This window comes from Sarcophilus harrisii, chromosome 2, assembly GCF_902635505.1.
Source record: "Sarcophilus harrisii chromosome 2, mSarHar1.11, whole genome shotgun sequence".
Taxonomy (NCBI): Eukaryota; Metazoa; Chordata; class Mammalia; order Dasyuromorphia; family Dasyuridae; genus Sarcophilus; species Sarcophilus harrisii.
Window position 1 is genome coordinate 138405867 of NC_045427.1, and position 27556 is coordinate 138433422.

General features: G+C 38.0%; 1 protein-coding gene across 9 annotated transcripts in view; it reads right to left on the minus strand.

Moving 5' to 3' along the window:
• Positions 1-2490: 2490 nt before the first annotated feature.
• HMBOX1 (homeobox containing 1) overlaps positions 2491-27556 on the minus strand; it is a 256421-nt gene continuing 231355 nt past the window's right edge. For 4 of the 9 annotated variants that reach the window (XM_031950923.1, XM_031950924.1, XM_031950920.1 and 1 more), the window contains 5 exons: positions 22294-22376; positions 20462-20557; positions 19454-19548; positions 19148-19219; positions 2491-17357 (listed from right to left, as the gene is read on the minus strand). In XM_031950923.1, coding sequence (XP_031806783.1) covers positions 17220-17357; positions 19148-19219; positions 19454-19548; positions 20462-20557; positions 22294-22376 — 484 coding nt within the window. In that variant the 3' untranslated portion in view covers positions 2491-17219. The remainder of the gene's footprint in view (positions 17358-19147; positions 19220-19453; positions 19549-20461; positions 20558-22293; positions 22377-27556) is intronic. The other 5 variants (XM_031950922.1, XM_031950921.1, XM_031950927.1 and 2 more) reach the window with 5 other exon arrangements.

Genomic DNA, 27556 nt, shown 5'->3' on the forward strand with positions numbered 1-27556 from the left:
AGGATCATGGGCTGCTCCAAGAAAGGGGAAAAAGAGGTGATGGCTGTTGCCAGCTCAGGGAGCATGTTTAAGATCTCAAGGAATTTTCCTTGGGTGGTTATTCAAGAGAAACTGCTTATCTCCTGCAACCTCATAGGTGCTTTGGGAATTGCTGTGGCTGAAAATGTCATCACCCGGTGATAAGCTCTTCCTAGCTAGCTGAGCTGGTCTTTAGACAACAGAGATTGTCATCTGACCCTTACCTGAAAGTCTTTCCAGCTGTGTAGGGCCTGTGAGAGCCTTGGAGAACTCAAGGCCACATGGGCAGTCCAGGGAGACTTTTACTAAAATAACATGTTTCTGTTGCTTCAGATATAGAGCTGATTTGGTCCTCACGACCATCCTAGAGTAGGTAATTCAGCTCTCGGCTCCTTTAGGAAAGTACTAAGTTCAAAAACTTAGCCTTCTGCATTGAGTCTGAACTCCAAATTCCAATCTCCTAATTCTCCCCAAGTGGCTTCTGTATTCCTGTAATGCCAGAGAAACTGAGGCAAGACAGAGATTAGTTTTTAATATTTTAATTGTCGAGAGTTTTAGATTAGCTAATGTTGGAATCCTTACAAAGTGTTAAGTCATTAGAGTTGATAGAGACAATAATTATCTAATAAAGTTAACTTTGTAAATCTCCCATACTTGTGAACTCCAAAGAGTACTTAAATACATTAGTGAGCTAGAGGATTTGCTAAGTACCATGCTAAATTAGATAATTATTGTCTCTATCAACTCTAATATTAAACTTAATACTTTGTGCAAGTTTTGGGCTAGCCAGCTGTATGGGACTCTTGCCCAAAGTATTCAGCAGTGAACTAAGGCAGGGAACTTCTATAGCTACAGTCTTATAGGGGAAACAAAGGCAGATAAGGGGTGTGTGTGTGTGTGTGTGTGTGTGTGTGTGTGTGTGTGAGAGAACATTGGGTGAGCAGACAAGCCCCAATTCCAGGAAAGGGCCATAACTTAGTCCTGATAGGATAAGGATCAAGATAAGAAGCTGGAGGGCAGGAGACAGTGAAGCAAGAGGTAATACTCAAGAGGAGAGGGAATTATCCTACCAAGGATGGAGATAATGCTCCTGGAGTCTATGACTCAATGATATGCCAAGGATTTTTTTGACTCAATTCTCCCAGTTCTAATGGCAAAGAAATGGGGGGGGGGGGGGGGGTGTCCTATAATAACTTGATTCAGGGCATAATATTCCTGTGTAAACAAGGACAACACAAACACACCAGAGACCCGAAGAGCTGAGACCTGCTAGAAGCTGGGGCACTATTTCCTGTGCCCTGCTTCTCCCAACCATCAGGTGGCCAAATCCTACATCACATGACACTCCTCAGCAGGTGGTGGCAACCCAGGATGAGGGGCCTTTCTGCCTTACCCAGATAATTCTTAGCTCCGGTCTCCTTGGGCATTGCTGAGGTCCTGCTTCTCTCCCTTGTTTACCGTCTGCCCACAGCGCTAATCAATCAAACTTCCCAGTGATAGATTCTGGCCAGCTCCCACAGGCTTGGCTTTGCAGAACAGCCACCTCACTATACGAATGTCTGCAGTAAGGTGTGCTCCACAGAGGGCCCTTCCTCCCCTTCTCCCAGGTGATCTCACAAACACCTGCTTCCTTGTTCCTTGAGCCCATGATCTTGTGCTGCACAAACAGTCCTGCCCCAAATGAGAACAAAGCCTATAGCGCTTGCTCTCAGGTTAGAAACCCCAGAACCCTTCTCAGGTTATCCCCATACTACCAACTGATCCCTCACTTTGGGGTCTCCTCTCTCCTTATACTCTGTTTGCTGACTGGCTGTGGAAGAGGTACAAATGTGAATTTTTTTGGGCAGGAGGGTCAAAGCAGCTGCCATCTTAGGGCAGTGCCCATGCCAACCGGGAAGGAGGGCTGGTCTGGATAAAAGGCAATTGGAGATAAGCCTGACTGATGAGTACTCCCAGTTCTAGAGCCCCTTTACAACTCACAAAGGGTTTCCTTCAAACTGAATGTGGAGTACAAGTAGTCGTATACTTTTATAGATCAGAAAAGGGAGCCTCAGAAAAGTAAGACTAGACTAATTTGTCCATAATCAGACCACAAGGAGGAGAAAAAGCTGGGACCTGAACCCAGATTTTGACTCTCTGGTCCTCATTCACTCCTCGGGTGCTAGGGATGGCTGTTCTTGGGAGGGATGGACCCCAACTCCTCCAGAGTCCGCTAGGGTTTGAGAGCCAGGCAGTGAAAGGAGAGTCTTCTCTTTCAAACAGTTATTGTCTCTGAACACACTTGGTGCGCTTTTCCAGAAAACAAACATAACAAAGCAGTTGATCATCAAGGATGAACACTGGTTGTTCTCCCTCCCCCTTTCTGTGTATTCATAACACCCAGATAGTACAGCACCACCCAAATAAATTCTGGCCAGGGTCATCATTCAGTTATACGTTTTATTCTCTAATAGGTACAATACTAAAATAAACACAAATTAAAAAAAAGTTTTATTAAAACAAAACTGTACAAAAAAGCAGTATATACTACATTTTAATTACAGAACAGTCTACTGTCCAAAAGGCACTAATCCAGAATAGGAGATACAATGATACAGGACTCATTGGAACTATTTTAATCAATACAATAGAGCACTTGTTTCCTTGTTCATTCACATCTAGAAACAAGGGCTTTTGCTACAGTCATTACACATTGTTATAAATATGAGTCCTACAGGTGAAGGTGCAGTATCACTCTCCCTAGAGCAGATTAACGCTTACAGGGGTCACTGGGGAGTTTTTTGGTGTGGATGGAATTGAGGAGTGGGATTATTAGCCTGGCCCCTTTTCTCTGGGGTGGGAGTATCCGGGCCCAGAGTGGCAGGACACTTTCATGCTTTCAAATGAAGGCTGGGAGGGGCTTTTGGTGGCATCTGCCTTTGCTCTGAACCTGGACTTTTGGATTTCTCTGGTAGTTCTTCCTGCCATTTCAACTACCTCATGTACTTTAGTGTGGGAAACTTTTGGTGCCTTTCTCTACTCCCCAGATTTCAAGAGATTTGCAGCACGGTTTTTTAGGATGACTAATATCACCTGCTCAGCCTGAGTTGTCTTTTTGGTATCCAGATAGGAAAAGGAAGTGAAATTCTGCAAAGAAAACTGTGGTCCCTTAGCAGACCAGGGTGCCCAAGCAAGGGGCCTGGGGCACCTTCTTTTGGCGGCTGACCTGCTGCTGCCGATCCAGAGCATGGGTGATGTCCTATCTCCCGTGCCTGGCGGGTGCCCCAGCCCACATGAGTTGCAAAGGCTCATGACCCTTTTGTTCTCTTGGGGTCGGTATGACAGACTCCTGCTTCAGAGGCGTTTTGAGGTGCTGCTTATTCTAGGTCAAGTTTGTCCATAGCCAATCACAAAGCGGCTGGGACTAGTTGGTTGGGTCCTCATTCTAGTTCTGCAATGAGGAATTATACATTACATAAGCAACTTTTGTTCAACAAATGGACCTTCCAGAAACTGAGCTTGGTCAAAGGGGGCCACTGACTTCGTTTTTGTGACCTCAGTAACTCTCTAAACCCCAAGTTTCATTCTGTAAAGGCCTCTGGCCCTAAGGAGGAGAGATACTGCAGCTTTCAAAACAGTGTCATACACATAGAAGACGAAGACAGGCATCTGGATGTTAACAAAAATAAGTAACAAAGAAATATGATTAAACCAAATCTCTTCTCACATCATCCTATACTACATCCTCCTTCTGCTTAGCAGAAAATTGTACGTACACAAAAATACAAATACACAATTTTGTAGAACAGTCTGATTTTAATATATTTATATATATTTATATTTATATGAGTGGCAGGTTAGTTCATTATATAGAGCTTTTTGCACTTTTGGCTCATATGCAACAAGGCTTATAAATTCAGCTTTAGCTTTCATTCAGGTTTTATAGCTTTTGAACAATTGTTTTCACATTTAAAGCAGCATCCAATTTGCAATAGGAGTTTGTGGTGGTTATAGGAAAGATCAGGTCAAGAGGTTATTTAAGGGAAAGGGGGAGATACCAGGGTAGGGAAGATATACATTCCAGTGTGTGTGGTAATGTAAAAAGGATTGTATGTGTGGACTAGAGCATACCATGTTGACCCCTTGAGGTAGACTGAACACCTTACAGCAGACTCAGACACAGGTGTGATTTGCCCTCAGGGACACATGGTGTACAAGATATGGAGAACAAAGACTAGGAGACTCCCAAATGGAAACACAAAGACAGAAAACACACAAATGGCCAAGGCAGGGGGAAGGAGGGAATTTTTTCCCCCTCGACCCTTCTGGCAATGACCCAACACAGGTCATCCTAGACTGTTTTGGTGAATGCAAAATACTTTCAGGCAATCGATCCTCAGTCATTGGGCCTACGGTGTCTCATCTGATTACAATCATTACATTGGCTTTCCATTTTCTAATTTGCTGTGCCAGCTAGTTCCTACCCCTACTATGAGACATTAAAACAAAGCCGCACATCTTTCTGCAACGAAAATTCCCTTCCCCCTCTGCTCTTTACGGAGTGTCCAAGTCCAGTTAAGTGATTTTCCTTCTTCTAATGGCATTTCCTTGTCATTTCTCCCTTATTCCCCACATTCCCACTAATGTCCAGGTCTTGTCAGTTACAACCGTCAGTTACAACTGACAAGCCACTTAGTAAAACCGATAAGAATAGCACCTGGAGACCGGACGACAAGGCCCTGACAAGTCATCCTGGCTGGCTTCAGGGGCCCAAGGATGGCCTTGTCTTTCTTATCACAATGCTATTTCTCCTCTTTCATCATTTCTTTAGCAGCCTGCCAGGTGACCTTCCATCCAAAGCAGAAATTCCCCCTGCCATATTGCCTTTATTTATCAACTTGGTGGTGTCCTATGTTTGTAAGTGATCGCACTGTCAAAGCAGAAATGCTAAGTAATGAAAATTGGTGCCTGGACAACAGTCATTGCTTTAAAAAACAAACACAAATTTTTAAAGGATTTGAATCAAGTGCAATCACAAAAAATACCTGTCATGTTCACCATGTGATAAAGGCCCCTTTACTTAAATCAAATTTAAAATATCTTTTTAGACACTTTACACACACCTTTTGAAGATGTGATTTTGATGTGAAGACCCTGCCAATGGCTGTATTTTGAGGACCACGATCCATAGAACCTTGACACTGGAAGAACCTCCAAGAGCACTCAGCCCAACCAGTACCTGAACAGGAATCCCCTCTACAATATTCCCACCAAATGGTTGTCTAGACTCAGCTTTGAGGACTCATTACCTCCTGAGCTAGCTTATCCTACTTTTGGATAACTCCAGTTGTTGGCAAGTTTTTTCTTACATGGAGCCAAACTCTGACTCTCTTCTTCAAATCTAGATAGAGAGGATGAAACAAGACAGTGAAGATTCTAGTAGCTAACAATTATAAATGAATCATGTTTAATCATCACAGTTACATGGAAATTTATCCTCTTAGATTAGCGCTGTTCTGACTGCTGTCAAAAGATAGAGACTCCACTCTGCTCTGGAGACGGTATGAATCTACCTGATTGGAGGGCTATTGGGATTTAAATGAGCAATACAAGACTCCTTAAAAGTTCTCAATGAATCAAGACCATGACCACATGAATGAAAGAAACAGCCAAACAACGACAAACAAAGCCAGCATCAAGAAGCAATGAAGTTTTTTCTCCTGCTGGCTAGACCTTGAAGTTGTTCTGCCCGCAGAACGCCAGTGACATTGGGTGGAGAGGTACTTTCCCTCCACCTGCCCAGGAGGGCTGTGCATGGGCCAGGGAAGGAGAAAGGGCCAAGGGGGAGAGGGGAGAGTCAGGCCTGATTCTCTGGTGGGCTCCAGAGTTATGTCACTTGCTTAGGCACTTAAAAAAAAACCCAACAACAAATAAAAAATATATCCTTTAAAGGTACTGAACACTGATCTTGGTTATGATCATGGAAAGGACAGGGAGCCCATGGGGAATTAGACAAGGCTATGGGCTCTTCCAGGGGAGACAACTATGATGTCCTTGGCATCTTTCAATGAAGGCATATTTCCAACTCCAATGGCTTTCTTGCATGCCTCAGAGACCCAGAAGAGAAAAATACTCTATTGACTCAGGTGATAGGTCCAGAACTCTTTCATAATTGATGATTCTCACTGGGTCTTTTTTTAGGTAGCTTACTTCTAGCCATAATGGGAACTGCATTAAGAAGCAGGATGGGCTCAAGAGTGGAATTAGGAACGATCCAATCTGGAACACTAGAAGAATCATTCATGAGAATCAGGGGTGTAAAATGGGATAACATGGGGCATCATTAGCAAAGAAAATGACCTTTCATGCAATCCAGTAAAAGTAAATATGGTGCTGAAGTAAAGTCATGAGAAAGTTCCCACATTTTGAAAATACAACTCTCCTGAAAGAAAATTATTTTTGGTACACTAATGTGCATTACTAGTAGCACAAAGAAGCAATACATGAGTTTGCTGATACTAGCACACTAAAATCCAGGTTTCCTGACCAAATGGTGCTGCTTATTTGGAAGTACAAAAAGCAGTATGCTGTCTATCTCTTTCTTGTGCGCGCACATGCACGTGCGCGCACACACACACACACACACACACACACACACACGTTCTCCTCCCATCCCCACTTAATCTGGTATATGAACAAAAAAGTTCAATGTAATGTCAAACAGCTATTGTTTACATGAATAAAGCATTGGTCTAGTCTTGTTGTTCGGGCTAATAGCATAAGTGATGATAAAGTGGAAAAATGGCCCTCCCTAGTTCCTAGTGGGCTCTAGATCCTCAAAGAAAAAGTAAAGTGTTTTAGTGATTCAAGGAAGTCACAAGATCACTACAATTTATGATATGACCTGGAGAGAGCTGATTGGGAATTGAAGCAGTTATAAAGCAAAAAATTAAATGGGCTGGGGTTGTCATCTCTTTTAAATGTCTTTTTATGGAATCCATTTGTAACTTCTTGATGAAGGTGTGTAAATGGAAGAAAGGAGAGAATTTCTCTCTCTTGAAATTCCTTGCTACCTTAGACTGTTCAAGGAATGGGGCTCTATGTAGAAAATGAAAGAGGATTTATTTTCATTATTTGTAGTTTGGGTTTTTTAGTGAGAAAACTGTCCAAATACCACTAATGGTAAGAATGATCTATTAAGTGTTTTGGGACATCTCTACACCTGTCCCTCTACTTAGCACTGGATCCAGTCAGGAACTATTCCCAACACTGCAAACAGTTAGTTGACGGTTTCCATCAGTCAACGCAAAAGCTCCTCAAAGGGTATTCAATTTCTTGGAATTCAAAAAAGGAATTAAGATTTAACTGACTTGGAGAGAAAGACAGTTAAAAGGATCACAAACTAGCTAGCTAAAAACTAAGTACTTATGTTCCTGAGAGGGAAGGAAATCCATCAGGGAGAAGGGAGATGGCAAGAAATATTCATGTACCATCACAAAATTAGATAATTCATAATTAAGACTTAGAGGTAAATTAGTACAACCTTTGAACTAGTATGTAAATCCTTCTAAAACTTCCCTGATAGATGATCAAGTCACACCTGAACATGTCAAATGACACTTCTAAGTCATCTCATTCTAATATTGCTCTAATTGTTCAATAGTTTTTTTTTTATTATTATGTTGAGCAAGAATTACTTTACTGTGACTTTTTACTCACTAACCTACAAGAATGAGAATAAAAAGGTATGTGTAATACAAACAAGGGTACATATAATACAAATAAAAGGTAAGCAAGTTTAAGGAAACTTTTAGTGAGAAAGGAATAAATAATTTTACTTACTAGCTCTAACTAGGAAGAACCAAGAATCAAAATTTTATGTTTGGGACTAAAAATCATTAGAATGTCAATGGAAGCCAGTTGCTACAAAGAATGTTGATCTGTTCATTCTTCATGATTTTATATTTTAAAAAAAATCTTCTTGGGATATAATGCCAGTTTTTGCCCTAATTCTGATATCTTGGGGAGTGGGGAAAGGAATGTCAACAGGAATATGTGGCAAAGATTTAGATATCACTAATGTGGCATATGGAAAATCTTAAGAACATTAAAATAGAGGAATGAAGAAGTAACTCATTTCCAGCTCAAGTCCTTTCTTGTGTGTTACATTCCTTTAATTAAGCACATCTTTACTTATAATCACTAGAGTATCAGATCACATTGGAAGGTTTTAACTGTAGTACCAATTCTATTTCCTTTGAACACTAAAGAGATAATCAGGGTTGTCTCACAAATCATAGAATTATTCTCCTTGGTTCAGATTTCAGAAAACCTAATCTTTTGACATGCTCTAAATGCTAATGGAGATACTTAAATACTTGCTTCTCTCTCCAAATCTGGGAAAAACTAGAAAACAATGCCTCCTCTTAGTGGTCATAAAACCATGCTGACTCCAAATGTCAGAAAGAGATGAACGATTCTGAGCACAAGTTCCTCATGTTTCTTTGGAAAAAAATAAAACAAAAGCCCCAAAGATTATAGATATGTCTCAAAACAGATGCTATCCAACTCTTTAAAATATGGGAGCTTCATGTAAGAAGCCTCTAAGGGAATGTATAGTCTGACCCATCCAAACTATTATATCTGATTAGTGTTCTAAGAATATGGTTAGGCTGAACAAGCAAATGAATAACAGCCTCCATATAATTTTACTTTAAACCTCAATATTCCCATAAATTAGAATTTCATCCAGAGATTTTTAGGCTAAATGAGAATATTTCCTCTCTAATGTAATGAGAAAGAAAAGTTTGTTAAAGAGGAAGCAACAAGATCCATCATAGCTGAGGATGTTTTATTTTCTCTAAGAGCTGGCACAGTAACTGTTTGGCCATCAGAGGTAAAGTATATAAGGTCTTATCTACTCAATAAAATCATAAAAAATATATTGGAATCAACCAGTCACTTTCTAAACAAAGATTGAATATAAGCCTTTATGAAAATTAAATGGGACCTTGGAGGCATAGAGAAGACCCTTAAACTGGCCCCTCATCAGTACCTTGTCATCACCCAAATCCTCTCGAGGTAGAAGTTTATTCCTTCAAGCCTTAGAGCAAAGCCAAAATGCAAAGATCCTTGGGAGGACAATACTCTGTAAGTTATTAGCCAACATTTCTATTTCAGGAAAAGGATAGGATTTCAAAGTGGGTTTTGGAGGAGGTGTAAAGAGAACATGTACAGACTAGATATCTGAGACTGGCAGAGAAGGGTCTAGCTTCACTCTTTTGCCCATGGCTGTTCGGTCTTGTCAGAGATAGAGGTTTCTGGTAGATTCTGGCATCATCAAGGGGTGCTAAACTTCATCGGATAAAGGCATTTTAAAGCAACTGGCAAACCAATACTATAAGAATAGAGAAACCAATTATTTGGGAGAGGATACTTTACTAATAGTGTCAAAAGATACTTTAATGAAAATCTGATGGACAAGGGATGGCTCAGAGGTTATTTTTGTACCTTTCCTAGCACAAGGCCATTACCCCTGATTCTAATCTAAGATTTAGCAAAAAGTATGGTGAACACTGTGGCTTTCAAAGGTTGTGATACATTAATTCCAGGTAATACTTTTAAGAAAAGAAAAGAAGTGGTATCCTGAAATAGAAAAAGAAGGTTGAAAATTTCTTCTGTAGGAAAGGAAGATTCAAATATAAAAAGTTAAGGACCCACAATTAGACATCAGAAATTTATTCTATTCAAAAAGAGAAACAAATTGTATTCCTTCTGTATGCTAACTAATAAAACATTTTTATGTAACTTACATTAAAATCTGTAGAGTGGCTCTACATGACTTAAGTTGTATATGTGATTTACGTCTCTTAGAAGAGATATTTTATTTAATGAATGAGTCAATTGTTAATAAATAATATTTGATGATGACAAATATAAAATTAGCTGGCCTTGGAGCATAATTTAGAAGTTCTGAAACTGGGATTTTTATCAAGATGGAAACTACTTTATGCCAAATAAACATAAGGCCCCAGCAAAAAGTAACTGGTAAGGTCTTATGTGTGGCTGTGGCTGCCTACTAGTGATTTATCTAGGGGTCCGGCTATGGATTCTGCTTATTCAAGTTATAATTAATATATATATATATGTATATATAGTTATGATATATAATTAACAAACAATTATGAAGTGACTAGAGTTGAAATTAAAAAACGAATAATTTGCAAATAATCCTAAGAGGTGAATCGGGAATTATAAAGCAAAGATACTCATTTTGGCTGAAGGAAAATGAAAATGAAATCCTCCTCTTTTAAACAAAGAGTAACATGCATACCATGTCATTATTTGAGTTGACCGAATTGCTATTCTAAGTGTTCCTGAGAACATTGGCACTAAAACAGAAGTAGGGAATGAGAAATCTGCTATTTTCAGTCCCACAAAGGACAGAAATCCTTTTAATTATGACCATGCCAATCTACATCTTGCTAAAACAGCTAATTACATGTCAAAAGGACACCCAGTTATTCATAACAATTATCGTATTTTTATGTATTCCTTCTACCCAACCAATTACCATGGTTACAGTTTGAAAAGACTTGGTCAAACTTTCTTCTGATCACACATCAATATGAACTGAAGAATAAATTAGGGCATCATCCATCCGCTATTATTTTGAAAAGGGCAAGAAAATGAAAATTTTAAAAAAGGAGAGTGTACTCCAAGATGTAAGAACAATCTTGGTGGCATACATGTACACACACATCCACGCACACACGTGTACACACATACAATCAAAATAATTTTACACTTCTGGCCAGCACTCTTCCATCCATTTTTATCATCTAATTGGCACCATGATCACCAGAAAATAGATAGGAGGTCACTGCATCAGCCTCCAGTTACCTTTCAAGTTGTTTTAAATAAATCAAAGATCTTGTCATAAAAAGGAGATGGGAAAAATACAGGGTTTCCCCTCTACAAATGTTTCTCAAATTTTATTAGAGAAAGAAGGAAGCTTAAGAGAATAAATTATATTTAATTTAGCTTCTTAGTTGACCACAGTTATATGGAGTGGCACTTAGAACAGAAGAGAAAAGATGCATAGGGCTGCAAACACATATCTTTGTCCCATTTCTATTATGCCTACTGAATATTTGGATAAGAAAAATTAAAAGCATAAAACACTTGCATACATGTATAGTCTCCCTTGAAACTTTACTATATTTGTAGGATAAAGGAGAAAAAACAAGCCAGATCACAAGAAGCTGATTTCTTAGATCGTGAGCCTTCACACTTCATTCTCTTCATTGCTCAAAAAAAAAAAAAAGAATCAAGAGGTTAATACATTGAAAGTGTACTTGTTGATTTTATTCCACAATCTCAATAAGGCCTCTCTAATGCTCTAGTTATAAACTGTATTTAAAAAAAAAACAAAAAAAAAAAAAAACAACAACCTAAGGAAATCCTTCTTCTTAAATGTTAGTCATCCCTTATTGAGCTAAAGGATGAGTAATGACTGTTGTATGTTTATGAAACATAAGACATTATAATAAAAAAGGAAGGACTCGTGGCTGAACAAGGATGCTCCCCACCTGAAAGCAACTGTCAAATTGAGGGATTATTGCCATTCATAGATGCCTCCTCTGGAAGACCTTCCATTCTCATTAGTGCACAATACCTTTAAGTGGGATAAATCAGGCATTACTAGATACTGTAAATCAAACGATAGAAAAACTGAGAAAGGGGTTTCGGATCGTGCAGCTCAGTTTGCCAAATTCTCTTTGGCGGACAACTGATCCCCAAATCCTGAGTAAACAACCTTGCAATTAAGGAGCATAAAAAGGAATGCTTTCCATGTGCAATTCCCAGCCAGGCCCCTGCTTTAAATGCCATAAACTACACAGTAGGAGCTGGTCAATGCATCAAACTTCTGGGAAAACCTGACAAACAAATCCGGCTCAGTAAAGCTATATATGGATTTGGCTGGTCTTACTTCAGCCCCATTGAAGATAGTAGTCAAATATTAACAATTACAAACAAAAATAATCCCAAATGACACAAAACCCACCATGCTCTGACACGGTATCTGGTTCACATGCAGAGCCCAAGACATACAACCAACGACAACATACAAGATCAGGACCTGCCAAGGACAACTTTGCCACGGAAAGCAGAACCAACAAGTAAAAATTATTGCCTAAGAGTTTGTTGAGACTTGTTGCGAAAGGGAAAGACAAGAGACAGAGAGACACATCTAGAGGAGTGAAAAGAAAGCTAAATGTGTCCTCTGAAAAAAACAGGAAAGCAGTTTAAGGGCATGGCAGTTTGTGAAATATGAAAAGCTCTTCTAACCAAACAAGAAGAGAACCTGGAAATCAGTGTTAATGGTTTGGTTTTTTTTGGGGGGGGAGGGGAGAAGATCATTTGTGAAGAGAGACATTTCTCTGGTTGGAGGAATGAGGCTTAAAAGAGTATGATGATACTAGAGAATAAAATGAGGAGAGAATAGTCAGACAATGAATGGACCAGCACAGGTATCTGCCCATTGGCCCGGTCTATAGGTAGACAGAGCCAAAGGGCAATTAGGACTAGAGGCAGAGCTAAGCGCTGGAGCAGGAAGGACAAAAGGGACAGGATAATATGAGTCCGACTCTAATTCTGCTTCATATCAATGCCTGCCAGGGTTAGTGTGATGGAGTATGCTGAGGGAGCCGCTAAAACCTGTCAAAGACAAATGTCAAAACTTGGAAGCTGAAAATCTTGCTGAAATCTTTTGTTTTTCCTTCAAGGTGAAAATACATCAAGCTATCTTGGCACAATACAGATGGATCAATGCTTACTGATTGATTGATAGATTGCCTGTCAATATGAATCTCTTGATGCTGTTCAGATCAGATTTCTATACTTGAGCCTAATGAACACCTCCACTACCCCACACTGAAACACAGACCATTTGAAATTTAAAAAGAATCCTCATTCAAATTCTATAGCATCAGAAATGCTTGCTATTCCTGAGTGACTTTTCAAGACACTAGGTACTTAAGATGAGGACCAAAAGATATCTTTAGATTACTGTGATTATTATTATTTTAGCCAATACATAAAACAGTTTTCATCCACAAGGAAGATAATGCTAAATTCAAATTCACAATGCTGAGTGAAGAGTTTAAGGGCTGGACACAAAAGTCCAACACAATAAACCTACTACTGTGAGATTGCCCTTGCATTGAGGATTTCATATTTCACTCTAAGTATTAAACTGTATTGGACTAAAGTGAAACACAAGTTGAAAGGGATTCCTTTGCTGCTTGCCCTGGGTCCTTCTTATTCCTTGTCCCAGACACCTGGACCTGGGATCATTTTCACTATCACCATTCAGGGAGTATACCAGAGAATGTCCTTTCACCTTTCTATAGTGCATCTATTTTGTGACATGAGGTAACTAGAAATTGTCCAGATCCTGTGGCTCAAATGGCATGCCTCTTCCCAACATAGAACAAAGAAATCTAACAACTGTTGAAAGTTTCTAGAATTGGAAGACTAAAACTTTCCTCGGGAGTTCTCCCTGGGTATAAGTAATACTGAAGCAAGCTAGGTTGTATAAGTGTTTTTCAAATAAAAGCATGGGGTCTCAGATGTGTATGCTTAGTATTGCTCCTTTGAGAGGTGGCTAGAAATTTAGTCAGGAAGGATCTTTACAAGGTTCTCAACAGGTTGCCAAAAACACGGAAACTTACTCATCTGCAGTGAGTCTACAATTCTTGAAAGAAGAGCAGATAAACAAATTGTAGCCAGGGATTTTTGGCTTCTTCCATTAGCAGAAAGGAGCAGAGACCTTAAAAACTTCCTGTAGGGGCTGAAGTACAGTATGTGGTTTGGAGAGAAAAGGCCAGTAGACCAGAAAAGGAAAAGAAGTTGGCTACCCAAAGAGCTGAAACAAACAATCTTAAAGCAATGTGATTGCTTGAATAACCCCCTTAGGAATAACAAAGTTTAAGGTCTGAACAAAATTTCTGATGGCTTTCAAAACCCTGGGAGGTGGGAGGAGTACAGCCCCCAAGTCCACAATCCAGAGTATTAGAAGTCAAATCTAACTAAGAACCTCACTGGAGATATCTACAGTAGCTTGGATAAGAAAGCAGAATTCAAATTTATGGCAAACAGAGAATCTAGATTAAGGATGAATCTAGATACAAAGGAAATCTCTAATTCAGGTGGAAATGTGACAGCTAAGAAAGGCTGGCATTGTTAATTTGTTTCAGTGTTTCTTTAGTTAACATCCTCTTCCTTTTTTTCAGTAAGAAGGAGAGGTGGCAGCATGATGTGGTGAGAAGAACATTGGTTCTAGAGTCTGGAGGACTGGCTTCAAGTCCTGGCTCTACTTAATGCCTGCCTGATTGTGGGTGTCACCTCTCTCTCTCTTTCTCTCTGGGCATCTATGTCCTCATGGATAAAATCAGAGTTGGTCTCAATAATTTCTAAGGTCTCCTTCCAGCTCCAAGGGTTTTAAAAGTCTGTGGTTTGAGCCTCCCCTTTTGTAGCACTCTTCCACAGGAGCACAGGATGACCTTTGTTAGTTATCTATCCTAAATGGAAATTTTTCCTTGATTCCAGCATGCTGCCAGAGGTAGAGAGAATTGGTGTTGCACTTCTGAGACATCCTAAACTCCCCTTTATTCTCTGAAGGATTCTTTCTCCTTCATTCTTTAAAACAATGCAACCTTTCTGATAAGCTATGGCAACCAGTGTATTTCTTTAGAAACTGCAGCTGTCTTTAACAGTTTTAGTCTGTTCCATGAAAAGAAAGAGGAAGAACAAATGATAGTACAGCCCCAACATAAAGAAGCTATCAATTATCATAATCTCCTTACAATAAATCAGAGATGTTGCTTGTCAGAGAGTGTCTTCTCTGTCCTTTTCTCTCTGACTCAAATGGAGAATAAGCATATAAAACATTCTACCCTAAATAAAAAAGCTACAATTTGTTATATTTCTTCAGTGAAAAATGAAAAGAGGGGAGAACAAAAACTCTCCCTGAAAAGAGACTTACAAACTAGGAAGGAAAACTGGTGGTGGGATCAAATGATTTAATTCCTGAGCATAAGTCATGCTACTCAAATTTGTCTTTTCAAGTAATATAAATCAAAAGAGGGAAACAGTTTTGCTTTATTTCTGTTGTCCACATCTGTGAAAAGCATATATAAATTTTCCCCCTGAAATAGAGCTCTTCAAAACCACAGATAGATGTGAACTGCATGTCTTCTGAAAGTGCTGACTCTTACTCACACTCAGCTAGCAAGACTGGCAGATGAAGAGATGATTTGGTTAGTGTGGATCTTAAAAACTTGATGATGCTCGAGAACTCCACTCAAAAGGAAAAAGAGAAGGAGAAAATAAGGGAGTTCTGTCTCTCTAGCAATGGTTTGAAGTTCAAGACATTTGTGTCAGAAGGGGGAGGGGCAGAGAAAAAAAGAGAAGAAATGGCACCTTCATTCCCTATTGGAAATAGTTCATGTGAAGAACAAAAGATCTAGAAGCCCTGCTTAACAGCTAGTCTCTTATTCCCCATTAAACAAGGTTTCATTGTATATGGACAGAAAAGGTGGAATGAGGCAGAAAATGTACAGCACTTGTGCCTACTTCAGGCACATCCTCTGCTGCTTTCTCTTACCGGCTATGACACGATGTCATTTAATCGGGACGCCAGGAGATCATTTTCAGACAATGCCAGCAGATGTAATTTTCTTCGATGCATGGATAGTTCATCATTTTACTATTAGATGACAAGGTGATTGCAGGGTGACTCGATAATGCAAGTTCACTGTTTGGTATTTTGAATTCTCAAAACGAAAAAAGGATTTATCAAATATAAATATCTTTAAAAAGTAACAAAAGTGCTACATATGTGATCAAGGAAAAAAATTCCATTAGTTACTGCTGCTTAAAGTAGATTAAACTTTACAAATATTACCACATCCATTATCAATATGGCTTCCAATTATTAATTAAATTGCCTGTGGCAGTATAACTTTCTCATACCTTTACAAGGACAGAGTAAAGAAGAACACCAAAGCAGTCACATCCCATTATATCTCCTACAATGTAAGTGGCAAATGATCCCCTGCCTTTTTCCTACTCATATTTAAGTGAGTATTTGCATTTATGAGACCCCATATAACTGTTGTAGCAAAGTCTTCTATCAAATCATCTTACTTTGTAGATTGCAGGCAAGAATTACAAAGACAAAGTTATAAGCCCATTCACTCGTGACCTTAATCCATTCCTTGAGAGCTTTTGTTTTTAAAATTTTTTTTTCTTTTTGGTGGCAAGGGAAGGGTAATGCAACTTTGATGGTGAATCCTGGATCTTTTCCGGTCAGGCACTAGTAGCTGTGCCCATAATGTATAGTGGTTCTAAGAAGTAAACTTAGCCTCCATTAGATAGTCAGCTCATTTCCCCCAATGCTCTCAGGCTGGGCTTTTAACATGGTCCCAAAGGCAGAAGGCAGTATTTTATCCACTAAGTCACACAGCTTGTGATAGGAGAAGATGTCTGTGTTGGGCATGTTAACATCAACCAAAATCTGCGAATATATTTTCCCATTGACATTCTTAGCACAGCACCCAGAGAAGTATAATCTAGCCACAGTGTGACTATAATGAGGCACGGCTTATTGCAGCTGGAAATCCATTATTCTCACACGGAGGTGGGGATTGTAGTGTTCTTTTTACTCTTTGCGGATACTCCCAAATGGTGTCTGTCAATCCTGTGCCACACTACCTCAGTTTGCATCCTTTCAGTCTTAGAGAAGGAAAGAAGGGTAGATAGACTAGTGTGACATGATATCTAAGGTTATCCGAGATTTTACATGTAGTCTAATATTTGAAAATCAAGGCCTATCTAAAATACCTGGAAGCACTTTCTTGGAATGCTAAGACAGAACAGAGCAGCAAGATTTTCGAGCCACAGGGGCTAGGAGAGGGAAGTTTGGTTGGTTGATTGATTGGTTATTAGTTACTGGGAATTAATACTGAGAGAGTATATGCAAAGGCTGAGGGCACCATGCCATCTTCACAGAACAAGACCCTAACAGCTAACTGACATACAAGAAACTGCAAAGTTATACTGTAAGAACACATATTAAGGACCGAGGAAAGTCTGCTAAGGTGCTACGTCTAAAACTAAGTTAACTTCTTGAGTTCGACCCTCCCTCTATCAGTCAGTCAGTCATCATCCAGGGCCTCTGTCTTGATCTCACTGGCTCCTTGCCGGGCCAGGGCCAATATGGTATGGTTGACTGCTGCCATTTCCACAGCTAGCGAGATGGGGTCTTGGTGGTCACTATGGCTAGTGCTGTCATCCTGTAGAGATGGGACGAGAAGGAGAACAAGGTTAATGTCCTGGCACATGTCAGCTCACAAAGGGACATGCAAGAAAGCACAAGCAGAAGATGGACATTCGGGGTCAGAAACGAAGATATGGGGGAGGGAGGAGTTGGCTCATGACAGGGTGAAAATGAACTGTATCTAAGTAGACATTGAACGGATAAAGGCGAAGGAGCACCCCAATCTGGTCTGTGAGTGGGCACGGCCTGCAGGCTACTGGGAGTTCTCTTAGTGGTCCTGAGTATAAGTGGTGAAGACTGGCATGAAACTGCCAGAGGGGGTCTGTGCTTAGGAGCTGCAAGGTGTGACTTACAGGATTGCACTAAAGCGCTTGAGCAAATGAAAGCAAGACTGAGGCCTGTAGTGTTATAGGCTAAATGTCCACCAGCCCACTGATGAACATATATTTTCAAACACAGACAAAGAGAAAATTTTATTATTGACTGTGATAGGACCCAAACCTGGAATAGGTGCATATGTAATTTTCCTGTCCTCAGTCAGTTGTCTAATAAGAATATCTGCAACCTCATTTAGAGGGGGTATTCACGCCTTCTGGTGGCACTCAACGTGCTCAGCAATAAAGCTCTCAATGGAAATTTGCATTATGGGTTTATTGCTACAGATATCGAATGACCATTTCACCCAAAGTTTTATTCTGGAGAAGTTCATGCAAAAAAGCTTTTAATAAAGGGTCAATTCCTCAGGAAATGACATATGGGAAGTAGTCTCAAGGACATTTGTAAAAAAGATAGCCATTGGCAGATGTGGGTCTGAAAACAATGGAAGATGGGACATACTAAAAACTTAGGGTTTTAGGTTAGCTTTCTTCTTCTTATAGATAAAAAAAATCAGAACAGTGTACTCAGAGCTTGATGTGCAATTTTATCTTGGACACTCAGAGAGAAGGAGTTACTGAGATGTCTTTGAGTTTGCAACTGTTTACTCCTTTAGGGATCAACACTGCTGTTCATCAAAAAAAAAAATTACATGAGATAAATTTCTTAAGCATCATTTGTACTGCAAAATGGTTGTGCTCAAGCTGAGAGGTAGAAGCTGTGAAATAAATCACAGTAAATTGATGTAGGGAAAACAGTTTTAAGCACATATTAGAACATGGACTTAGGAGTCTTTCTTTCCCAGCCATTTTGTGAACTACAGTCAAGAACTCTGTAGGTATTAACTAAACAAGAATCAGTCCTATTGCTTCTAGTAGAAGCCATAATAAGTAAAAATCTAGCTATTTAATAATGGAATAGATTTTCAGTGACCCAAAAGTTTACTGGGGCCAATTTGGAATTATGTGAGAGAAGCTATTCTATTAAAATCTGGAATGGTATACTATATATATGAATATGTGAATACCAAGATGAAACTATTTATATTTCCAAGAAATTGAGCAACACATGTCAAGGATTTTCCTACATTAATAGCTAATGGATTTATCCGATCCAGTGACTACTATTAATACATTTCCTTCAATCAATGAAGAAAAAGATAAAGGTGAAATGGAAAGTCATGCAGGTAGAAAGGATGTGTACGCCCAACATGCCAGAGAGATCTGGAAGAACCACTCATTTTTGCATGAGGGTTACCACTGCAATGGTACCACAGTGGGTGGGCCTTTGATTTGTACTCTACGTTGGTACACGTTTAGGCATGAATTACTGCTGCCCGGTTGCTCCTAATATTTTTCAAACATTAGGTGTGTGCATGTGGTGAATGGTGCAACTTGCTTGTTTGGATCAGATCCTCCTCTCTTCTTCTACCTTCTCTGCTTCTCTGCCTCCCTCAGAACTTCGTCCCTCCTCCTCCTCCCCATTGCGTACTTGCCAAGTGTCCTGTTGTATGACAATAAATCCATGTGGATGAATATTGATTTCTCACAAATTAAACAGGACAACTGAATCTCACCACTTTCCTTTTCAAATTACATGAAAATCTGACTAAACACATGGTGGGGATTGGGGGAGGGAGAGGCGGCAGGAGAATAACCCCTCCCTCCCTCCCTGTACAAAATGGGCTCACAGAATTGAGCCCATTTTGCAATCAATGACCTCTGCTCAGATGCTCACCTGCTCTGAGTAGTCATTTCCATCTACATCATCACTGTTGGAATGGCCTCCTGGACTCTGTACATCTATCCCATGACTCTCCAGGATTGCTGCTTCTTCGAAAAAAGCAAATGGATCCCTAAATTATCTGATACGTTATTTTAATTGTTTTAGATACAAAATTAGCTATGGCTGAGAATATTGCAATGTTCATCTTTAAATCACTTACTTTTAAAATTGTTAAACAATAAAAGAGGTATCTAGGTAGCTAGATTGTTCATTCACTTATTCATTCAAGATAAGAATGAAAAAATAATGTTTTTTATTCAGCAAACTCCTGCTAGTCAGCATATTACAATGAAAAAGTTGAATGCTACTTAATAGACACTTGCTAATGATTACTACTTATCCTGTTTCTGGTTCTATAAAACTTCTGTAGAGGGACAGTGATAGGCAAAATAGCTAATTAATATTGGAATGGATTTTCAGTGACTCAAAAGTTTACTCTTCAAACCTGGCCACTTCAGATTCCTTAATGCTCTACTGGGTTTGGCTGTGTACCATGAGACAAATTCTTCACAGTGCCTGAGTCACTCTCTAATGGTACTGTAAACAATTGGGTTATAAGTATGCATCATTAACTCTTTCAAAATAGTAGAAACAATATTTGGTGGCAGTAATACCTTATTTTGGAATTTAAATTGTGAAATGTTACTAACTACAAAATAAACAGTGATAAAAATGTCATTGCTTGTCCATTAAGAAATAAGATAAAGGAAAACATAATATAAACCTGTCTAAGAGATTAGAGGTATTTATTTTCAGGTATTCATAAAATCACAGGATTTATAGCAGGAAGGAACCTTAGAGATCATGTAATCCAGCAGCTTCACTTTAAAGATACTGCAATACAGACTAGTAGAATAACCAGCTAGTTATGCAACAGAACTGGTTGTTTCCAACTGGAGTCTTACTGAGTTTGCAACTATTGAGAAGGAGGAGGAAGCGGCAGCCTCTCTGATACATTACCGATATTGGCTCTTCTCTTGATCTCCTTCCTTCTGTTGGCAAACCAATTGTAGACTTTTAGGGAAGTAACTCGTTCCAGGTCAGACAGTTTTTTGCCTGTGAATGCATTTAGTATAGTAGAGATGACACAGCTCTGTAGATGGTACTGGGATTCAAGTTACTTTTTACCCCTACATCTAGTACAGATTAGGCACTTGATAAAATGATTTTGGAATGAAATATGAACATTACTCAAGATATGCTTCTTACAGGAGTACATACAAAATACACATTTCTCTAGAAAGTATTTACATAAGGGGTCAAGTACTTTTTAAGCTTTATGATACACATACAACCTATACCTGACTACTTTGCTGTCTTGGGGAATGGGGAGATAAAGAAGAGGAAAAACAAACCGGAACTCAAAATCTTACAAAAACGAATGTTAAAAATGATCTTTACGTGTAATTGAAAAAACAAAATACTATTAAAAATAAAGTGAGGGATACCTACATCCATCCAGTATCATTAAGAAAGGAGGTCTTTTATATTAAGTGAATTTTTCAGATACTGAAGAAAATCCTTTCCAGTCCCCAACTTTTGATATTACAAGCATTTTGATAATTTCATTAAAGTATATCGGTATACTTTATATACTTCACTGGCTTCTCAAGTCAAGAAAATAAAAATAATGTAAACTTTTCTTGGTAATGCAGGGTCAATTATAATCCTGAACATTCATTTTTATAATATAATACAACACATTATAAGCAAATGTGCTTTTTTAGTTTAGTTAGTTTCTTTCTTCTTCTTCTTTTTTTTTTTTTCCTATTTTCAGATGTCAAATTATGTCTGCTTCTAAAACCTACCTACTTAATTTCTAGCTTGCATCTTCTAATTTGCCACGAGGTAAATTTGTTAAAATTCTGGTCTAAGGAAAAAAACCCTAATGAAGTAAAACCAAACAAACAAACAAAAAAAAACTATGAAGGAAAATAAGTACAACTAGTATTGGAGATTTGGGAACACAGTTTTAGTTCTCATAGGTCTTTTTTGCTTAGTTTTGTTTTCTGAGCTATATTCCAAATGTATGAAGTTGTCTGAAGTCTGAATTCCAAGTAAGTTGAATATTCCTATTTTTCCTCCAATTTATCAATATTTTCAGGTTAGCATTTGTAAGTCAACAAATACAGCTGGCTGAGCTCAGCAGAGATCATTTCCACCCAAACCAAAGTAGGCATGTGCTAAGATTGATATCTTACTCTCCAATTCAATAGTATGAAAGAGCCCTCAGTGGGACAAGTAAGTAAAAGTAGGTGATGAACCTCAGAAAAGGAGAAAGAACATAATGAAGGGAGAAGGGATAATGAATTGCACATAAATAGCATGTTTATTTGAATAAGAATAAGGAAGGTAGTGCCTACAATGGAATCTCACTAAAAGAATCCTCAACTTAAAAAATAGTTATTATAAGATAGGAACTTGATGGATACTATGCTGGTTGGATATAGACTCTTTTTACCTTTACCAAAATGAAAAAGCAAAATTAGTGAATCATTAAATGTCCATGATTATTTTAAATTTATACAGAATTCTAGCTCATGCAATATTCTTAAAAGGGAATTTTACAAAATCTTTAGGAAAAACAAATATTTTCTATTTCCCAAATGTTGTTTCCATCAACTTAACAGGAATTTTTGGTATTGAAAGCCTGTAGGTCCAAGTGATGATCCTAAAAATGTTCCTTGAAGAAATTAAGACAATGGGTTGGGAGTGCTACCTTAACAGGGGTTGGGGGGTAAAGTTTAGAGGAGGATAACTTTAGTTGCCCTAATCGAAGGTCACAGCCTCACCTGGCTTCTGTATAACAGCATTGCAAGCATTGGCAATTTCTTCTCTCTTTGCCTCATCAGGATACTGATTTTCATTGAAGTAACTGCAGAAATAAACAAGAAATAAGAATACAAAGTTAAAAAAAAATTTAAAACACCAAAAGGTCCTTATCAAAGTACTGAGGTATCTTCCCAAGTTGTAATACTCCACTGGTTCTCCCCAGTGTAGGCACTTTTATCAGGAGAGGTCCAGCAACCTGTGCAATTTTTCTTAGGCTGTAATTTTTGCCCATGTTCTTCCATATGAAGGAAAATAGTGTAAAACAGCTGCTTTTAGTTACCCAGTCAGTATTACTTTTCATTAGAAAGGAATGGTGATAATGAGTGGTATTTGTTTCTTTGTGTATGTTGCGAGACACAAATAAAAGCTAAGTTATTCAATATGTGCTATGCTGTGGTACACATTAATATGAATTATACATTATATGTTAAAGTAGTACTGAGGTAAGCAGTCTGAAGTATCAGTAACAGTTCTTTTTAGCCTTTTTGAAAATTTGAAAATTTCTTTTTGAAAAGAAATTAGTATCACCCAACCAGAATGGTCTAAACAAAGAAGTTCTATGTGAATGTGTTGTGTCTAACTCTTTTTATTTATTTATTTTTTTAGTTGTGTCTAACTCATGGCTTCATTTGGGTTTGGTATTTCTTTTTCTTTTTGGCAAAGATACTGAAGTGGTTTGCCACTTCCTTCTTTAGATCACTTTACAGATGAGGAAACCGAGGCAAACCGATTTTAAATGACTAGAGGTGAATGTACTATATTTATTAAACATCTAAAATGAGAGAAGGAACATTTGCATTTTTTGTATAAGATCAAACCAAGACTATTTGCCCAAAATCACAACAATAAACCACTAATTCATGAAACTCTTTTTGCTAAATAGAACATAAATCTCAAACTACAGTCGAGGAGATAGAGAGATCCCAAGGAAATGACTCCTCTTCATTACTACTAGCCATGATGCATTCCCCCACCCCCTTTTAAGGTATAAGAATACATACCATTTATTTATTTATTTATTTTTAAATAGTACTTTTATTTTTCCCAATACATGTAAAATAGTTTTTGAATTCATTTTTGTAAGACTTTATGTTACAAATTTTTCTTCCTCCCTTTCCCAAGACATCAAGTAATCTGACAAAGGTTAATTAAATATGTACAATTCTTTTAAACATATTTCCGTATTTGTCATATTGTGCAAGAAAAATCAGACCAAGAGGGGAAAAAACATGAGAAAGAAAGCAAACAAAAAAAGGTGAAAATACTAGAGGCAATTCTTTTTGAGGATGATGTTGACATACAGAATTAGCCACATATTCAAACATCAAGAACCTCAGGAAGAACTACTCTTATAATGATGACCTGTACAACCCCTGCACAAATATTCTGTACAAGGATAAGGTAGCATGACATCACAAAAAATTGTGGATGGGAGAAGGAACTAAATGGAAGGTGTCAGGGCTCCTTGATCATGCATGACTCAGGAAGCAAATAAAAATCTAAACATTTTAGAATTCACTAATTATGAGTTTGTGATCCAAGAGTCCATATAAACTTAAATATAAACTAACTGAATACACATGACATGAGATATGGTTACAAAAGGGAAAACAACCAGGTACACAATGAAGAAAAACATCATATAGCAATATATCATATATAACAATTTACAACATATTCAGATTTCATCTATGGCAGATCTTGTAAAGGAAGTGAGACCTCACATCAGACCAATGTACTTGGTCTACCAATGTACTTCCCTCCCTCTAAATGTTCAGGTTCTTGTTTCATTATACAGGGAACTGGGGTCAATGTGAGCAGTTTTTTCAAATCAAGGGATTAAGAAATTATGTATTCTTTCAATACACCTGGAGAATTCAACAATCTGACGGACTATGTGTAAGCAAGCAGAACAGCCTGCTTCAACCTCTGCATCTTCTGCACTTTTTCCCCTTTCTAAGATCAGAAGGTCCTCAGAAGGACCTCTAATTTAAAAGCATTACAAAAGCCTCTGAAATATAATCCTGAAACAATTGAGTTATTCCTTTTCCAATTCATCTTCTTTTTTTTTTATCACATTTATTTTTTTTTAATTATAGTAACTTTTTATTGACAGAATCCATGCCAGGGTAATTTTTTTACAACATTATCCCTTGCACTCACTTCTGTTCCGATTTTTCCCTCCCACCCTCCACCCCCTCCCCTAGATGGCAAGCAGTCCTATATATGTTGAATATGTCCTAGTATATCCTAGATACAATGTATGTGTGCAGATCCAAACAGTTTTCTTGTTGCACAGGGAGAATTGGATTCAGAAGGTAGAAATAACGCGGGAAGAAAAACAAAAATGCAAACAGTTTACATTCATTTCCCAGTGTTTTTTTCTTTAGGTGTAGCTGCTTCTGTCCATCATTGATCAATTGAAACTGCAATTCATCTTCTTTATGGTGGTCTAATTTATGTTCCCAAAACACAGATGTGACCATTTCATTCCTCCAGCTAAGAAGCTTCAGTGGCTCCCTATTGTCTTTACATAAAATACATGCTCTTCTGTTGGGCATTTAAAGGCCTTCCCAAGCTGGATTGGGCTTTTCTTTTTAGGATGATCACACATTACTCCTCTGTAGACTATCTGTACTCTAAACAATCTGGTCAGTGGAACATTTACTTTCTATGACATGGCACCTTCCATCTCTCTGCCCCACTTCTGCTTCTCAGGACCTCTATCTCCACTCAAGAGTTTAGCCAGAGAGCCACACCCTATAGAAGGCTTTCCCTGATTCTCTAATTCTTATTCATCCCACCTCCACCTGCCATAATCACTTTGCATTTATTTTGTATAAATCTCATATTTACTTCTCTACGTATTGTTTATTCCTTTAAGGATCATGGCAATTTCAGTTACATATTTTTATCAGTGTGACTAATGCCAGGCACATTGTTGGTGCTAAATAAACATTTGTTGATAGATTAACTGAACCTGAAGAATGCAGCTAGCACAAAGAAAGCAATGGAGAAAAGAAAACATTAAGTGTGTTGAGATATAGTGAAGAGATCGCTTTACTTGTAATAGAAGGTTTATATTCTTCACTTTTACTGTGTCATAGACCTTTTTGGCAGTCAAGAGAAACCTATGGACTGCCTTTCAGAATTACATTCTTAAGTGAATGAAATAAAATATTTAGGATAACAAAGGAATCTAACATCGTTATCAACAATATATATATATATATAAAACAAACAAACATGGAATTTTACATACTTTAGGTTAAAAACCCCTAACATAAAGAACTGAGGAGGAGATATGGATAGAAAGGCAAAATTAGTTAGAGTGTGGAAAAGTCTTATTAACTGGGCTAAAGTGCTTAGACTTCATCCAATAGGAAATGGAGAAGTGAGGTACTTGTATTCACAGAAAGGACACAAACAAGGTGGTATTTTAGGAACATTACATTGGCAAATCTGTGTAGGTCAGATTAATGTAGAGGGAAGCTGAAGAGATGTTATGAAACTACAGTGTCAAACACCCTATTATGGCATCCATTTGTGACCTATTGTATAATTTAATATGAAATACCGAAGGGGTTACTTAAGAGGCCATATAATTAATCTAATTTTGTTTCTGAATGTATTAAAAACAATTCAAGATATTCAAAGGAAAACTAGAACCTTGCTATTTGCTTTATATCCTCAGAGGTTAAATTGTTTACATCTGACGATTAAAAGAAACTGAGGCAAAGCTTTGTCCTTTCCAAGATTTCAGAGGGAACTGGTTTCTGAAATGAAACTCCAGGCATCAGAACATACATCTGTTCAATATAAGGAAGTTTATGACTCTAGACATTTTCTAAGACAGAGGAAAGGGGGAAAACATAAATAGAAATCTACAGGTAGCAATAAAAAAAAAGTGATAAAATAAATCCCAGGGGCACTACACTTTTGTAGACAAAGGGCAGTTGTCAGTGGAATGATCAGTGAGCAAGCATCTTAAACAGGGAGAATCCAAATGATCTCTTTACCAGAAAATGACAGCAAAGAATTAAAATGAAAAGTGGCAAAATAATTTACACGAGATGAGAATCTGTAAGTTGGAAATGAATGGATATGTCCTTGAAGCACTTTCATTTCAATAACACTCAAGTCTATAAAAATTGCAGATAGCACATTCCTCCTTTTGTGCCTAGATTAGTATACAGGGATAGCAGAGGCTGCATTTGTAAGCATGAGGTGATACCACATCAATGTATATTTCCAAAGTCTCTCTTTTCCTCATCTGATTTTTTTCTCCTGAAGTAATTGCTGACTAGTTCCTAATCAATGTTTATCAGAATCAAGCCTTCTGAATTTCTAGACACTACTCACAGCCTTGAATTCCATTGTATATAGTTATACAAAAGAGCAAAGTTAACAGAGAGCCAACAATTATATGCTGAGTTGATAGTCAATTTAAGGGTAGGTTTACTTTCAGAAGACTGGTCCCTGCACAAAAGCAGGGACACTCTGACACTAAAGGATGTTAATTTGGTTTCCTAATGTCATACCACTATTTTAGTGGAAAAAGCCACCTTATCTCTCTGAATGATAAGACTATATGACCATATTTCCAGAGGATCAATCAGCTAAATTCAGAAAGGTTTATGTCTGGGTTGGTTAAAGACTGATAAAAAATTTGGACACAGCAAATGTGGTATAACAGAATCACAAGTTCTTAAACAGTGAAACTAGCAACTGTGCAAGGTTAGAAAGGGTGAAGAAAATGTCTACTATAGTTCTAGAAGGAAATGAGCCCAGGAAGCATACAAAAAAAGGATAACCATTATTAGGCAATAACATAAGACAATACTTGGAAACCTATGTACTAAATGCTTGGGAAATACAAAACTTAGTTATGACAGTCCCTGGCCTGAAGGAGCTTACAGTCTGCTAGAAAAAGACAGTAATAAATAGATCACTATAACCTACAGGATTTCAGGAAAATTTCATAAGTGCTTTGATAGGATAAAGGAAAAAGATAAGTTACCAAACAGAGGGTCAAGGAACTCTTCCTAAGGGAGATCACATTTGTACTGATGTTTAAAAGACAGGGAGTAATTGAGACAAAGATAGAATGAGGAAATTTCAGACACTGACATCTATATCCGAGTAATAACACTGAAGATAGAAACTTTATGATTTACAGCTCAGAGGAGGAAAAGTTCACAGCATGTCCAAGGAACAAAGTCA